The 15681-nt window shown below is 37.1% G+C and overlaps 1 protein-coding gene across 8 annotated transcripts in view; it reads right to left on the reverse strand.

Moving 5' to 3' along the window:
- LOC118189934 (neogenin-like) overlaps positions 1-15681 on the reverse strand; it is a 482712-nt gene that overhangs the window by 75994 nt on the left and 391037 nt on the right. For all 8 annotated transcript variants that reach the window (XM_085807362.1, XM_085807356.1, XM_085807346.1 and 5 more), the window contains exon 5: positions 6099-6252. In XM_085807362.1, the coding sequence (XP_085663488.1) occupies positions 6099-6252 (154 nt within the window). The remainder of the gene's footprint in view (positions 1-6098; positions 6253-15681) is intronic.

Consider the following 15681-nt stretch of genomic DNA (forward strand, 5'->3'; position numbering starts at 1 on the left):
ATTCGACGCAAGCATTTTCCACTGCTATCTGGACGTGCTTTTACTTACATTACGGGAACACGCATGGAGGATATCATAATTCCTTATATGCATATGTCATAATACGTTATACGCACGGGGAAATGCCATTATTTATTCTTCGAATCGTTCACTTGGATAATACATCACATTACTTGTCAAGGACCTAAAATATCTTTACTTATCCATATAACCTATAAACTACTTCGTTTCTCCAGCCATTACACAAAAGAGAATTCATATATTATATTACTTTGTTTTATAAGATGCAAACTATTCAGTTTAAAATTCCTCTTCATTTAAAAGGTTGCATAAGATAAAAACAATCTCAGAACCTGACTCGCCATTTTTTACTTCTTTCTTATACAAATCTAAAGATTTGTTTGAGAGAGAAGAAAAGAATAAAATCCAGCATTTCCTCAAAATACTACATTTTCTTTCTCAAAATGTTGTTTGTTTTTAAAATGTTGCTTTTTAGTGTTGAGCCTCCAAACAATTTTAACTGAGAAGTGAGATACCAGATTATTTCAGAACACGGATGCAAAAAATTATTTAAACTACATTTTTTTAAGCCTCTAACTATTTCTCTCGCCCAATAAATTTAAAAAAGAAACTTGAGAGGAAACTTAAAAGAAACTTAACAACTTGAGGGAAAAGATAAGCAGAGATTGAAAGTTTATTTTAACTTGTATAGTCATTAGATAATTTTGAAGTAAGAGACATGGAAAATGAGCAATGCCCTCGCCGGGACTCAAACCTGGACCTCTCGAATACTCTCCGAGTATGCTAACCTTTACACCACCAAGGCATGCTGGAAGGAGGGAGAAAATACTTTATAAACTAAGCATACTGCTTTATGTTAAATCTTGTGTACCTGTTATAGATGTCTTTCAATGTTCCCCAGGCTCCAAATTACGGTGAGTTTGGAAGGCAAATGCAAGTAATATTTAGACAGCTTGGGACTGGCAATGAAAAGTTCGCTGTTTATTTTACTGGATAATACTTCGCGCAGTGCCACTGGGAATAGATAGCTGTCCTGTAGAAGGTCAATGATCGATTTTGCAGCGCCGAGGTTCGAAAGACAAAACTTATTGTATTCTTTCTTTTTAAATAATTGTGCTACTTTGAAATCCGCAAATAACGGTGGATAGCTTTGCTAACTTTGCGTTTTGGTTTGAAAAACCTATGAAGAATGGCAAATAAATATTGTGTTTCATCCTTGTGTGCTATTACCCACCAGCGGCCGAGTAGTTCGGTCCGAGGTTCGAATCCCGCGAACGGGCTGGCTGCATGGGCGTTTTCGTGGTTTTCTCCATGTTTAGTGCCAGTTTACTTAGAAAGCCCTTCACAAAGACATCCCTTCCCTTAGACAGATAAACCTAGAAGCTTTGCCGTAATCGCATAAACCAAACCTTGTGTGTTACTGTAGTTCAGTTTCTGCCTTGACATTTCGTAACAATATATTTCACTCATATCTCTACTAAATCTTTTGATGCATCCACGGATATATATCGGTTTAAAAAGCGGCTTGTCCAAACGTCGACCTACATCCTTCCTTGGACTTTGGAAAGCTGTTTAAGAGGAATGGAATAAAATACCTCTTCCGCTACTAAAAAAAAAAAAAAAAAAAAATCTTTATTGTCTTGGAAATTACGGTATAGAACGGTATTGAAGAATAAGGATTATCACATGGAACATTTAAAACACAAAAGTTTTAGGTAAAATATTTCTGTAAATACAATGAAAATTGTCTAAAAAATGTGCGAAAAGCCTTAGTACATAAGTTTTCCACTGTTAATGTTTTTTCAAAAATTTACTTTTTTTTTTCAACTTATTATTACATTTTTAAATGCTTGAAAGCATTTTTTTATCTACTAACATAACAAAGCATTTAATTACTAGTATTATTATTTTCATGCCTTAAAAGTATATTTTATTATACACATTTCTAAAATTCGTTTTATATGCGTTTCTATATCCATTAACATGTAAGGTTCGTTAATTTCATATATCCTTCTCACAACCAGTTTTAATTACTTATATTTCGACCAGTGTTTCGATTTTATTACTTTTTGAAAACCCGATTAAAATTTTAGACATAATATGAAATTAAAATCACATGACAACACAACTGTATCCGATGAGGCTGTTGGTCCCTGGATACCTACAGGCTTACTGTAAGCCTGTAGGCTTACAGAAAGATTACTGTAACCTTACAGAAAAGCCTGCACTTGAGCTTAAATTCAAGAAAAAAAATAAGAAACTAATCTAATGCTAAACTAAACTGATCCGAAGCTGTACAGAATTATCTAACGTAGATGGCCCTCACTATTAACCGGCGAATATCAGCAGGCAAGTACAATACGTAGTTAGCTTAAGACAATGAATTAGCTTGACGGCAAATACGCGCCACTAAGGACTCCTTAAGCTCTTCTGCTGAAGTAAGTGAAACCTTTCTTTAAATACTCTTTCTGCCTCACTTACATGTAACGCGACACTAAAAACTTATTCTGGCAGGGAATAGTAGGTAGGAAGCGAGAGTCGACAGTAAAGCATGTTTAAAAATTAAAATAATTTTTAGAAACTTAAAATAACCTCTACACAGTTTCTATAAGACCGACGTTAACTGGATGTCAACTCGAAAGTTACCAGTAGAGTAGTTAAGTAAATGTGAATAAATCGTGAAGTTGAAGAACAGCTGCAAGCATCAAAACTCTTGGTCTCTGGTGACCTAAGTGTTAAAAAAGTAAATTGGGAAAAACAGGCGGTCAGCACAGAAAGTTACTGCTGTGAGAAAGTGCAGTAAATTTAAATAAATTAATAACATTAAATAAACCAAATGGATACTGTTGACCGAGTATAGGAATGTCGTAGCAGTTGCCAAAACGGTAAGTAATAAGGTAGATTAATGTAACGTTCTAAAACGTTTTAGGACGCGTTAAAAAGTTAAAAACACTAAAATTTCTAACGTCAAAGCAAAACGCAGCACCCAATCTGGATTCAAAATTCACTAATTAAAAAAATGCACCAATATTTATGTTGCCAACTCCTAGTAAGCTCTTCCTAATATACCAATGAATTTAATATTATATCAAAGTTAAAAGTAGTGGCCGATATTGAAATCACTACAGATTTCAAACTAAAATAAAATAAAGTCACTAAAAATTATGAAATACGAGTTTAAAAGCAAACATCGTTTCAATTGCATTTACCCAATATAATTTACTGGCATCCGTCCAAACGTATTTACAAAACTCAAAACTATCATAATTACAACGAACGGAAACCAATTAGCAAGAAATTAATGAATGCACTACGTAAATAGAAACTACTTTAGAATGATTTTTCAAACACGCTCCGAATTCTCTAGAGGTTGTTCGAAAGTACTTTTGCAGTCCTTCACCCGCTGATACAAAGAAATGTTTTCGAACATTATCAGATGCAAAATCTGGACTTGAGCATGAACTGCTACTGTTTGTTACGCCAATAATTATTTCTCAGCCATTCAAATTACGCGAAATGATAATTACCAAACCTTCGCCACGGCCTCATCAACTTTGGAAGCTCCGCTAGTTGGGAAAAGGTTTGAATGAATTCTAATGAATGCTCTTTGAATCATTAACAACTACAGCTCAAAGCGATTCTCTTTCAGCTGCTTTCTAAATCATCTGACTTTAAAAGCAAAGATATATATGTAAATTCTTAGGGCGGTTTCATTAAAAGAACAATCATTTGCAAAAAGAAAGAATTTTAAAAGTTCTTTTTGTTTTAAACACTTCAAAACAAATATTTTTTATGTGTTTAATTGTTTTCAGTTCATGGGTTTCCGGTATTAGCAAAAGTAAAAGCTTTAAAGTTGATGAAAATAAATATTTGCTGCAAGTCTCATCCGCAAGCAACCCAGACAAATAAATGCACAACAACGTCTCAAACTATTCAATCTTTTATCTATTAAAAACGGCATTAAGTCTTCAAAAATTTTAACAGAAGGTTTTAAATTCTGTATCATTAATTTCTGGGGAATTTATTTTTAAATTAGCAGCTTTTAAACTACCATAACTGTTTAACTTAAAATTGTGGCTCACCAGCGATCGAGGGGTAAATTCGCTGAACGCTCGTACGTCCGAGGTTCAAATCTGGCGAACGGGCTGGCTGCTTGGGCGTTTTCGTGGTTTCCCCAATGTGTTCCACGTGTATACGAGACATTTTTCCTTAAAATGCCCTCCCCGAAGGCATCTCTCCCCTTAATCAGATAGCCTTTGAATGCTCTGATATAATCAAATACGCCAACACCAACACCACCAACAACAACAACTTAAAATTGTTTCAAGTATTAGAAACTGAAATTTGTTTTTAAGACAATCACATTGATCGGGAACAATTTTCTGTAAATGATAACCTCTGAAAGTAGTTATCATAACCTGTGAAAAAGATTATCACTAATAATATTATTCTGTTAAACTGATATTACTAAGAACATGGCACAGATATTTTTGTTACGTGACTTCGCTTTCTTAGTGGCGTCATCTATATTCGTTAGAACTAGCTGATGCTAAAGATCCTTGTTTAAAATTTTGGTATTTGCTGCTGGACATCACCTTGAGCGAAGATCGATGTTGACTGCTGCTGTGTGAGGCCTGGTCATCGGTTTTCAGTGCCATGAAACTTGGTTTCGTGGCATATCTTGAGTTTTCTGCATCTTGTGCAACAAGCTAAATGCTTGCTTTGGGCCCCGATACCTGGATATTTAATCCTTCTACCTTCAGTAAAGTTGCAGTAGAAATATATAAAAGAGGTATAATATTTGCGAAACAACGCTTTGCAGCGTCAGCGTGTCTACTGAGTTTGTGTTACGATGTCGGATTGTAGGATTATGAACGGAAGTGTCTGGTGTGACGTTGCAGTAACACAGTCGCTTGCATAACAGGAGGGGGGACAGCAGAGCAATCAGTCATTTTTTCGACTCACCACTAAGGTTCAGAGGGAGTTGCTAAGCTGCCACATAAGAGTTGCGGACCAAATGCTAGTTCTTACGTCTTCGTCGTCTTTTATGTTGCTGTTGACTAATGCTCACTTCTCTGACCTATAGTCAGCCCAAGCCCACGAAGTTCCTCGCGGCAAGGAGCGCAAGATTATGCTTGTCGTTGGCAACAGCCTTCAGCACCTTGTAGGTGACAGTGCGACATTGTTCAATTCCGTCCCCAATTTTAATGGAGAGCACCCCGGGGGATTGGGTCTCCCACCCCCCTTTCTCTCCCACCAATCTCTTGAGAGCACTTTCAGCTTGCCGCATATTTAGAGTGCCTCCAAACTGCAAGGACACTATACATTTACAAACAGCAATGCCTTCTCCGGGATTTGAACCAGAGCCCTTCGGTACGGCAGTCAGCGACGCTAACCACTATACCGGTTGGGCGGCTTCGTTGTCTAATAGCATTTGAGGCTTAAAACCGCATATTGCATAGAAAAGCAAAAGTGCCCTTTAGCCTAGGCAATAAATATGTAGATATGTTTTCTGAGTATGTACCCATTGATTGGCTTCCGAATTGCAGTACTGCCACATGCGCCCAGAGAAACAGCGAGTGGTTATCCTCTTCATTTTGGCTGGTCTGTGGAAGAACATAAACCAGAGCTACTGTACGCGACACTAGGTTGAGATTTTAAAGCAAAACGTCTTCGTAACTTTCATTAATGGGCCATTTCTGTACGCCTCTTAAAATTGTCATGATCTTGAAGGAGAAACCAGAACGCGTTTACACAAGAAATTCATCGTCTGTTGTCCAGATGTCTTACTGTATATCTCAGAATTCTCATTTTTATGTTCATTCGACTAAAACTGCCCACGCATGCCAACACACTTCTAGCTGGAAATAATGTAGAAGAAGGCTCTATTGACATTACTGTAAATAAAATACGATTCGAAGCCATGTAGTAATGCATCTCGGTACGAAATCTTTGGATATTTATAATCATTACACCTCTAACAGAACCCAGTTCAAAAATGTTTCTCTACGCATACAAGAATTTTTTTTCATGCAAATCAGTGACTATTTAGTATTCATGGTTTAATTATAACTTACTGCAAATCAATTGTCGCTCCATCCTTCAGCCAAGTAATCTTGGGAGCTGGATTTCCATTGGCTGCGCAGTCCAGCGTGACGCTTTTTCCTTCTACAACAAAGGTGCTCCTCGGCACGGCAATGAACTGGGGTGCCAACAATTTATTAGCTTCCGCTGTGGTTAAAGAAGAAAAATTCTATTAATTTCCCGAAAATTCAAATAAATATCACACCATCACTAAAAGCATATAACAGACAAATGCAAGAATTCTCCGTTTTATCGAATTCTGCCAGAAATGTTTCTGCCATTTTGTTTCTAAGTAAGATCTACATTAATACTTATTTTACTTATTTACTGAAAAAGTTCCAAAAAGAACGTTTACTTATAAGAGAAGTATAAAAGCTAATGCAGAATTTAGAATTTATAACTGAAGAAAAATATATATTGAATGATTTGGGAGAAGATGAGCGCTAATTCAAGCAGTCAAGCATAGTGTTACATTTCAAACCTTTTGCATCACCCATTGTATTTGTCAAAGTTTTGATCTCCGATACTGAAGCAAAGCTGATATAGAAATTGGATAAATTCAGCTACGATTCTGCAGAATTAGACTAAAGTGACCAGACGTTCCAGACTGTGAGGGACAGTCTCGCGTTTTAATACAGTATCCTGCTTTAGTGTGCCATTAATCAATGAATTCGTTTAATGGAAATAAAGGCAGCAACACATATTTCGATAATAAATATATAATGAAACCACCTCTAAATAAGGGTAATATTTCTGAGATTACAAATAAAACTGTTAATGAACAACAATGATAATCATATTCTCTAATTCAACCCTTTTAACAGGAGGCCGAAATGGTTTAGAGCTGTCTGAGCGGTTTTATTGTATCCTACGAACAAGTGAAAAACTCCAACTAATAGTATCAGTTGTTTGAAATAATAAAACAATTCTTCCCAATACTTCAAACCAAATATGCTTCCCCCCCCCCAAGATGTCGAAACCGTCTTGAACGAAACGAAAGAAACGAAAACCGTCCTCCATCTGCTTAGGAAAATGCTCGTCACTTTAGACTAGATGACGCACCTTCTGTCTCTTTTCGAGCCTAGTCTTATAAGGTAGTTTTCCCGCCTTCTTAGCAAGCCTTTCGTGATATAATGGCCAGCACACTAGGCGCGTATTCGAGAGGTCCGATGTTCGAGTCCCGCCGAGGGCATTACGCATTTCTTCAGTTTTTCAGCATAAAAAAATCCTAATAAGTCTGCAGTGGCGCCCGAACTAAAAAAAGGTGGTGGACGATGATTCTTCACCACCAGAATTTGGCGATTGAGTCTTTCCTAAAGCTCAGTAGGTCCATAAATCCTAATAAGTAATTAAAGATTAGTCCCTAAATCCCACTAAACCCCTAAACCCTTTAAAAGGGGAGTATATAAGGTATTTCTCCCACCTTCTTAGCATGCCTTCGTGGTGTAATGGTTAGCACACTCGGCGCGTATCCAAGAGGTCCGTGGTTGGACTCCCGGCAAGGGCATTGCTTATTTTTCCTCTCTGCTGCTTCCAAAAAAAACCTAATGTCTCTATAGTCCCTTACAATCCAAAGTTTTACATTTCTACAAATCTCGGTAGGAATTCTAAGGAAGTATAAATATCGGCAGGTCATGTAGTACAAATCTCGGCAGGTATTCTAAGAAAAGGACACAGTTACTTTGCAAAAAACTTAGCGAAGTTTGTAATTTAAAATGCTAGTCAATGCTGCTGCAAGGAAAGAAACACTTTGGATCCCTATATGTTTAACTGAACTCACGGATCATTTTTTATGCAAGGGATCAACAGCACAATATACTAGTTTTTTTCAAAATAATAACGAATTTTAGTACCACCGGAATTAAATTAAATAACAAATTAAATAAAACTTTGGCATCCGTTAAAAGAAAAGTATCATTAAATACTGTATTTTTAATATGTTAAGAAATAGAGTCATAAATTAACAAACGGCCTGTTAAATATTTTTCAAATATTTCCACTTATAATGCACAAATTTTTGCTTCCCAATTTTTAGTTTCTGTTAAAAAAATTAAACTATTAATTATTGGATCTGATTTATTAAGAGGCGATATATTAATTTCTAGTAAGCAGTGTTCATCTAATACTTATTTTTTAGATAATTTTTAGAAAATTTCTTTAGGAGAATAATTTCAAACTTACGATTCACGAAAATAATTTCAAACGTATAATACTGTTGTAATGGATTCCACGTTAAGCCTTTACTAATTTTCCCAAGTTTTATCTTTAATATTGTTTAATTTTATGAGAAACGTTGTAAGGATCTTAAGTTTTACTAACGTTTATTTTATTTTAAATCTTTACTATCACTTCTTATTTTCTACTTCCGGCCAGAATTATAAGCGTGAAGGAGTTTATGCAAAGTTGTCTGGCGAACGCCAAGTATTTAAGTGTGGCCTTTTTGCCAAGCAGAAGAGAGGAAGCCGTGAGTTCGAAGCAGGCCGCTTACCTTAGAAGTTACGCAGTTGCTACTTTGCCTTCCAGGCCAGAGGTTTTAATCCTCTTGATAAATTAAACGTATTGTAGTGTTCACAGTCTCTGTGCTACATACGCTTCCTGTTATTATAAGGCCAATCTTATTCTAAAGTTAAATTAGAGTTTAGTTTTATTTTGATATCTTTTAAGTTAGACCCCGAGTGGAGGGTCATTGTATTCCGAAGTACGGAAGTCATTGTATATAAAGAAAAAAATAAAGGGTTTTGTATACCCTTCGTCTGTATCCTGTCTACTTACTACAATTAGTGAACATAGCTTTAGTAAGCTCTCTGTTCTAGTCAGGTCATTGTATGTTTCCGAAGAAGGTAAGAAGAAACATTGAACCTGATAGTGGCGCCCGACGAAGAATAACCATGGCCGAGTTTCAAGAAGAACCTGTGCTGCCTGCAGAAACAGCTCAGAATCCAGAAATGCCAGCTGCCGCCCTGGAAGGATTTGGGTATATTGTCCAGACCATGCGCGCTTCGATGAAACCAGAAGCAACGTTTAATGGACACTCACAGGTAACCAGTTTTTTGGAAAAATTGGATGACCACTTCATGCTCTACCCCGTGCACGAGTTTCAAAAAGTTACCTTAGCTACCAGCGCTTTGAGGGGCCAAGCGCTTAACTGGTTCAAATGTATCGGCAGAAGTCTCTTGGGTCAAGCAGGAAGTCCCACCTATACCTACGAAAATTTCAAGACTGCCCTACTAAAAGCCTTCCCTGTTGTAAGGGATCGTGCGAAATTAGAAACAGAACTTTTCAGTATATATCAACAAAGAATGGAAAACCTCTCCAGGTTTATTTTAAGAAAAATTCACGTTTTCAAGCTCTTGTATGGAAACCGTCCGGATCCTGAAATAATTCAAGTGATTTTGCCGAGGTTACTACCCCAAGTGCAAGACTTTATTGAATTGAGAAATCCGACTACACTGGAAAAATTATTTGAGCTAGCAATCCAGTTTGAAAGTAGAAGAACGGCGGACGTCGAAAGAAGACGCCAATATCAACAGCGAAACCAATTTGGTACGCCAAGACTACAGCAAACTCAAGCACATGGCTACGGAGAAAAAGCGAATCAGTGGGCAAGGAAACCCGAGCATTCAAAAACAGCCGGCGAACGTCGACAGTTCAATAGCAACCCAGGAAAAAAGTCTCAAGGCCAGTGGAGAAAGAAGGAAAGCACCGAAAGAAAAAATAATTTAAACTAAAACGGATTTCTGCTGACGAGAGGGTGCGGAAATCCGAAGGCCACGAAAACCCCTCTTCCTACAAGTTAAATACAGTAATGGTGAAAAATTTAACTCTTCCGAAGATTGAAGTCTTGGTAAATAATATCCCGGCCACCGCACTCCTGGATACCGGCGCGCAGTGTTCCTGTGTGGCAGAAGTCTTTTTTAGAAAGTATTTTCGCAAATACCGCATATATAATGCGGATAATACAACAGTATTAGCGGCGCAAGGAGAACAATGTAAGTGCGTAGGTAAAGTACCTTTGTACATCCGTATCAAGGACGAACAAGTAAAGGTGATGTTTTTTATAGTAAAGAATTTGCAAGCACACTTAATACTAGGAATAGACTTTCTTTCAGACGCACAAGCTACACTGGATTTTAATGAAGCGTCTCTTAAGCTGACGATGAAGCCAGTGCGTGTAGAAAAGGTTGAACCGCCAAGGGTAAATCTCGACCACCTGCCTAATGACGAGCAAGATAGAATCCGACAAGTGGTAAGTGAATTTGCTTCCTTATTTAGTGATATTCCAGGATTTACCCAGGTTACTAACCATAGTATTGACACCGGAGATGCATTGCCGGTTCGTCAAAAACCATACCGGTATGATAAGAATAAGGAAAAAATTATAGAATGGCATATTACCGATATGCTACGTAAAAAGATCGTAACGCCTATCTCAAGTAGTTATGCTAGTCCGGTGGTTTTATGTAAGAAAAATAATGATTATCCTTTGGAGCATCCAAAAAGGTGGAGATTCGCTATTGATTACCGTAAATTAAATTCCATAACGAAATATCCGGTATATCCGTTACCGATTATAGAAGAAATTTTAAGGAACATAAAATCAACCAAATTTATGACAACTTTAGACTTAACGAATGGTTATTTTCAAATAGGGATCAGGCCTGAGGACGTGCCTAAGACTGCTTTTATAACCAAGTCTGGCACTTATGCATTTTTGCGAATGCCGTTTGGCCTTTCAGGCGCCCCAGCAACATTTCAGCGATGCATGGACATTGTGTTAAGACCTGTTCTCGGAAAGTCCACATTTATCTATTTAGACGATATCATTATTACTAGTGATAATCTAGACCAACATGTACAGGATTTAAGACAGGTGTTTTCTTTATTAAATGAGGCCGGTCTAAAAGTTAATGTCGAAAAATGCAAATTTGCAGCCCCTGAATTAAAATATTTAGGTTACAAAATATCGCAAAAAGGGATCGAGACAGATGAATCAAAAATAATCGCGGTACAAAAGTATCCCACTCCAAACACGGCAAAGAAGCTCTCTTCTTTTCTAGGACTTTGTTCATATTATAGGTCCTTTATAAAAGATTTTGCGGCTATCGCTGAGCCATTGTTAAAATTAAAAAGGAAAAAGGCAAGATTCTCGTGGACGGCCGAAGCCAATAGTGCTTTCGAAAAATTAAAACAAGCATTAACGCAAGCCCCTGTGTTGAAATTTCCTGAAAAGGATGAAAATTTAGAAATTTCAGCGGATGCTTCGGATTATGCGGTAGGAGCGGTACTTTCGCAAAATCAGCAGCCAGTAGCATTTTTTAGCCGAACTTTAAATCAAACACAAAGAAACTATTCCGCGACCGAGAGAGAGGCACTTGCAGTTCTGTTAGCAGTGCAAAAGTTCCGAGTCTATTTTGGAAAGGCGCCGATAACAGTATATTCTGATCATGCGGCGGTAACTAGATTGTACTCTGGAAAAAATTTATCCCCAAGGTTAATAAGATGGGCACTCAAGCTGCAAGAATATAATCTGGTAATCAAGCATACCCCCGGAAAGGAAAATATCGTAGCAGATGCCCTGTCACGAATTAAATTAGACGAACAGGGTAATACCGTAAAAGTTGCAATGCTGACAGCGTGTACAATAAATTCCCGAGAAACTGTAATAACCGAACTGGGTAAGGATCCTGAGTTTGGAAGTATTTATGAGTATTTGAAGGATCCTGAAAATTTTAGCCACCAAGATATTGTGGCGATAAGAAATAGGGCGGCCCATTACGAACTAATAGATGGTCTATTATTTTATACAAAAACTACGAATTCCAACAACGAATTTCGACCTGTTATCGCAGCTAGTCTTAGATTAAATATCCTGCAAGAGCTCCATGACAGCCCTTTAGCTTCTCATGCTGGTATTCGAAAAACTACTCAACGCGTACGCGAGGCAGTCTACTTTCCTGAACTGCAAAAGTTAACAAGGGCGTATGTCCAGTCCTGCCCAACATGTCAAGCCGTTAATTATATTAATTTCCGCCCGGCCGGGTTTCTAAATAGTATTAAATCCGAATTTCCAAATGAAATAATCGGTATCGATTTATTGGGCCCTTTCCCAAAAAGTCAGTTAAACAAAAGTCGCTATCTCCTTGTTATAGTTGATCATTTTAGTAAATGGACCGAAATTGTTCCCTTAAAACGAGCCTCCGCGAAATTAGTTACCGATTCTATTTTAAATAAATATATTTTAAAATACGGGGCGCCCCTAAAAGTTATATCGGATAATGGTCCTCAATTTGTAAGTAATATATTTGAAGACATGTGCCAAAAACTGGGCATACGTCATTTAAAAATGGTCCCGTATCGGCCGCAATCAAATATAGCGGAACGGGTCAACAGAAATATAGTGAAAATTATCCGTAGTTATGTTAAAAATTTTCATAAAAGCTGGGATAACTATGTCAATGAATTTGCTTTCGCCCTTAGGACCGCAAAACATGATACAACGGGCAAAACTCCTGCTGAGTTATTTCTAGGCAGAAAGATTATAACACCGTTAGATAAATTATTTTATGTGCAACAAAGAGCCCCAGAATTTAAAATGGGTGATATAGAAAAACTAATTAAGGAAGCAAAGAAGAATACGGAAGTAGCACAAAGAAAACAGAAGCTCTATTATGATTTGAAACGACGGGGAGTAACTTATAAAGTAGGGGATGAAGTACTAAAAATTAAGCATTCACTTTCTTCAGCACCAGAAGATAAAACTGCCAAATTTTTCCCACGCTTTGAAGGACCATATGTTATAGAAAAAATAACTCACGCTGTTGTAGTATTAAAGGCAAGAAATGGCGAAACCTGTTCCGCAAACATTGACCAGATAAAACCATTCTATGACCGTAATAAAATGCAAATCTTTTCAGATCTTTTGCAGGATCCGGTACGGCAGACACCGCAGGTACAAGTTCCAGAGGTGGGAAAACGACAAGTACAAGGGCAAGCCAATGAGAGACAGAAGCAAGTGAAAAGAAAATTGCCCCGCGGAAAAATTGAAGGTACAAAGAAAAAGAAGTCGTTCCACCGTCCAAAAAACAGAGTTCACGAACACCCCCAGAATGAAGAAGGGAGAAGGACGACGTATGTGGAAAAGACCGGGAGAAAGGACGGCAACTATAACCCGGCTGTGAAACGGAAGATTGACTCATCCGACAGAACTCTCCGCAGCAAAAGTCGCCGAACTGCGGAAGGGCCATCAGCGGCGGAGGAAAAAGTACAAGAAAAATTTGAACGGCCAACAACGAGGTCCAAGCAGGATCACGACAGAAGTTTCCCGGTTCCACCAAGACCAGCTGCCTTCAAACGGCCAAGACCACAAGCAGAGGACAGAAGGAAGATGTTCAAGGGTGGCCGTAGTGGTGAAAAACGGAAGCTTCCAGAGGAAAGCACTGAAGGGCGAGCCCGTACAAGAAGGAGGATCAACCAAGCAACGGTCTGCAGCACCTTTAAAGACTGGGCCCAGAAAAGGATGTCTGAATATTACAAAGATAAGTAAAATTTTGTGTTACTTTACAAACTTAAGTTAATCTTTCATTCTTACTGCAAGTGGCAGATTTGAAGAAGTTTTACCTCATGCGAGGTCTACCTTTATCGCCAAAAGGGCGAGAAATGAGTTGTGACCGATTTTCTTATTATGTTTTTCAATTACTCGCGCGTAAAACTAAAGTTGATGTATAATAGCGTTGTATAAAGACTTAAATATTGTAAAAAGTTATTATATAAATTTTATTTAAAACATTCTAACAAGAAAGAAGTTTTAGTCTGAAAGACTTTTTGAAATGTAGTATTATTTCAATGTAGAAAGAATTGACACTTGCTTTGAAAAGAATAGAAGTTAACAATGTACTACTAATGTATGTTTTCAAATGTGTAAAATTAACGGCATCTTGATATGTTCTTGTATACATGTGAACTGTTATTTTGAATGTTTAGAAATAACGTGATATGGTAAAAGTGAAAGTAATGTTAAAAAATTTGTTATTCGTGTGACTGTAAAGATTAAATCATGCTGAATATGTGTTAAAGGTTGAATGATGTAGTTAGGCTCTCTGACGCTACACTTTAGAGTTAGCCACTTTCAGAATAGTACCTCAGGGTCTAGAGTTGAAATTAGGGTGTGTTAAGAGGTCTCGTATGTTGAATTTTAACACGTTAGTGTTTTGATTGTAGGAGGAAGTGTTGAACACATAGACAGAAACACATTCGTGTTTGGTGTTTTTACAACACATGTCAGAGAGCACGGGGAGAGATAATTAAAATAGTCATGAATGAAATAAGAATGTTAAGAAAAGTATATTCTATATGTTATTTGCAATGTCATTCTGTAACATTTCATTAAACTAGTTTTCCTTCCAGATCTCTGGAAGGAACCAGAATTGAATAAAGCTCCTGTTTTGATGCACTACAGATGAAAAAGAAAAAAGATTGTTGTATATTCCGGGAGCTGCTATTGTAACAAATTTCTTTCTTTTAAAATTTTCTAGTTTCTAGCTAAGTTATGTTTGTAAAAGTTTGGCCTCGCGTTAGTTTCTAGAGCTAAAAGTTTTCAACAAGGTCGTTTTAGACCTCAGTTTCAAACTAATTAACTCTGGCGGGAAGTATGTAAGGATCTTAAGTTTTACTAACGTTTATTTTATTTTAAATCTTTACTATCACTTCTTATTTTCTACTTCCGGCCAGAATTATAAGCGTGAAGGAGTTTATGCAAAGTTGTCTGGCGAACGCCAAGTATTTAAGTGTGGCCTTTTTGCCAAGCAGAAGAGAGGAAGCCGTGAGTTCGAAGCAGGCCGCTTACCTTAGAAGTTACGCAGTTGCTACTTTGCCTTCCAGGCCAGAGGTTTTAATCCTCTTGATAAATTAAACGTATTGTAGTGTTCACAGTCTCTGTGCTACATACGCTTCCTGTTATTATAAGGCCAATCTTATTCTAAAGTTAAATTAGAGTTTAGTTTTATTTTGATATCTTTTAAGTTAGACCCCGAGTGGAGGGTCATTGTATTCCGAAGTACGGAAGTCATTGTATATAAAGAAAAAAATAAAGGGTTTTGTATACCCTTCGTCTGTATCCTGTCTACTTACTACAATTAGTGAACATAGCTTTAGTAAGCTCTCTGTTCTAGTCAGGTCATTGTATGTTTCCGAAGAAGGTAAGAAGAAACATTGAACCTGATAACGTTACATTTTTAATTTCACATTCATATAATGGAATTTTTTTGTACTTTATAAGGGTGACATTTAATGTGTCTATAGCTGTCTTCGTTTTTTCGCACTATCCCTCGGCTCCATTTATAACGTTACCGCCACGAGAACACTTATTATTTATGCGAATGTGAAAACATTGCCATTACAAAGGGTACAGTTCTAATGCAGCACTGAACCTGCTCGACAATTTGTCATATCCCAGCGTTTACAAGTGCTTAGATGCGGTAAAATTAATTTAATTTATTTTTCAAATTAAACTTTATCGAGTTTAAATAACTTCAATTTAAAAACAATGAACATATATTTAAAATTAATTTTTAATTCAAA

This window comes from Stegodyphus dumicola, chromosome 1, assembly GCF_044657685.1.
Source record: "Stegodyphus dumicola isolate Sdum_Otavi_A_Nest chromosome 1, ASM4465768v1".
Lineage (NCBI taxonomy): Eukaryota > Metazoa > Arthropoda > Arachnida > Araneae > Eresidae > Stegodyphus > Stegodyphus dumicola.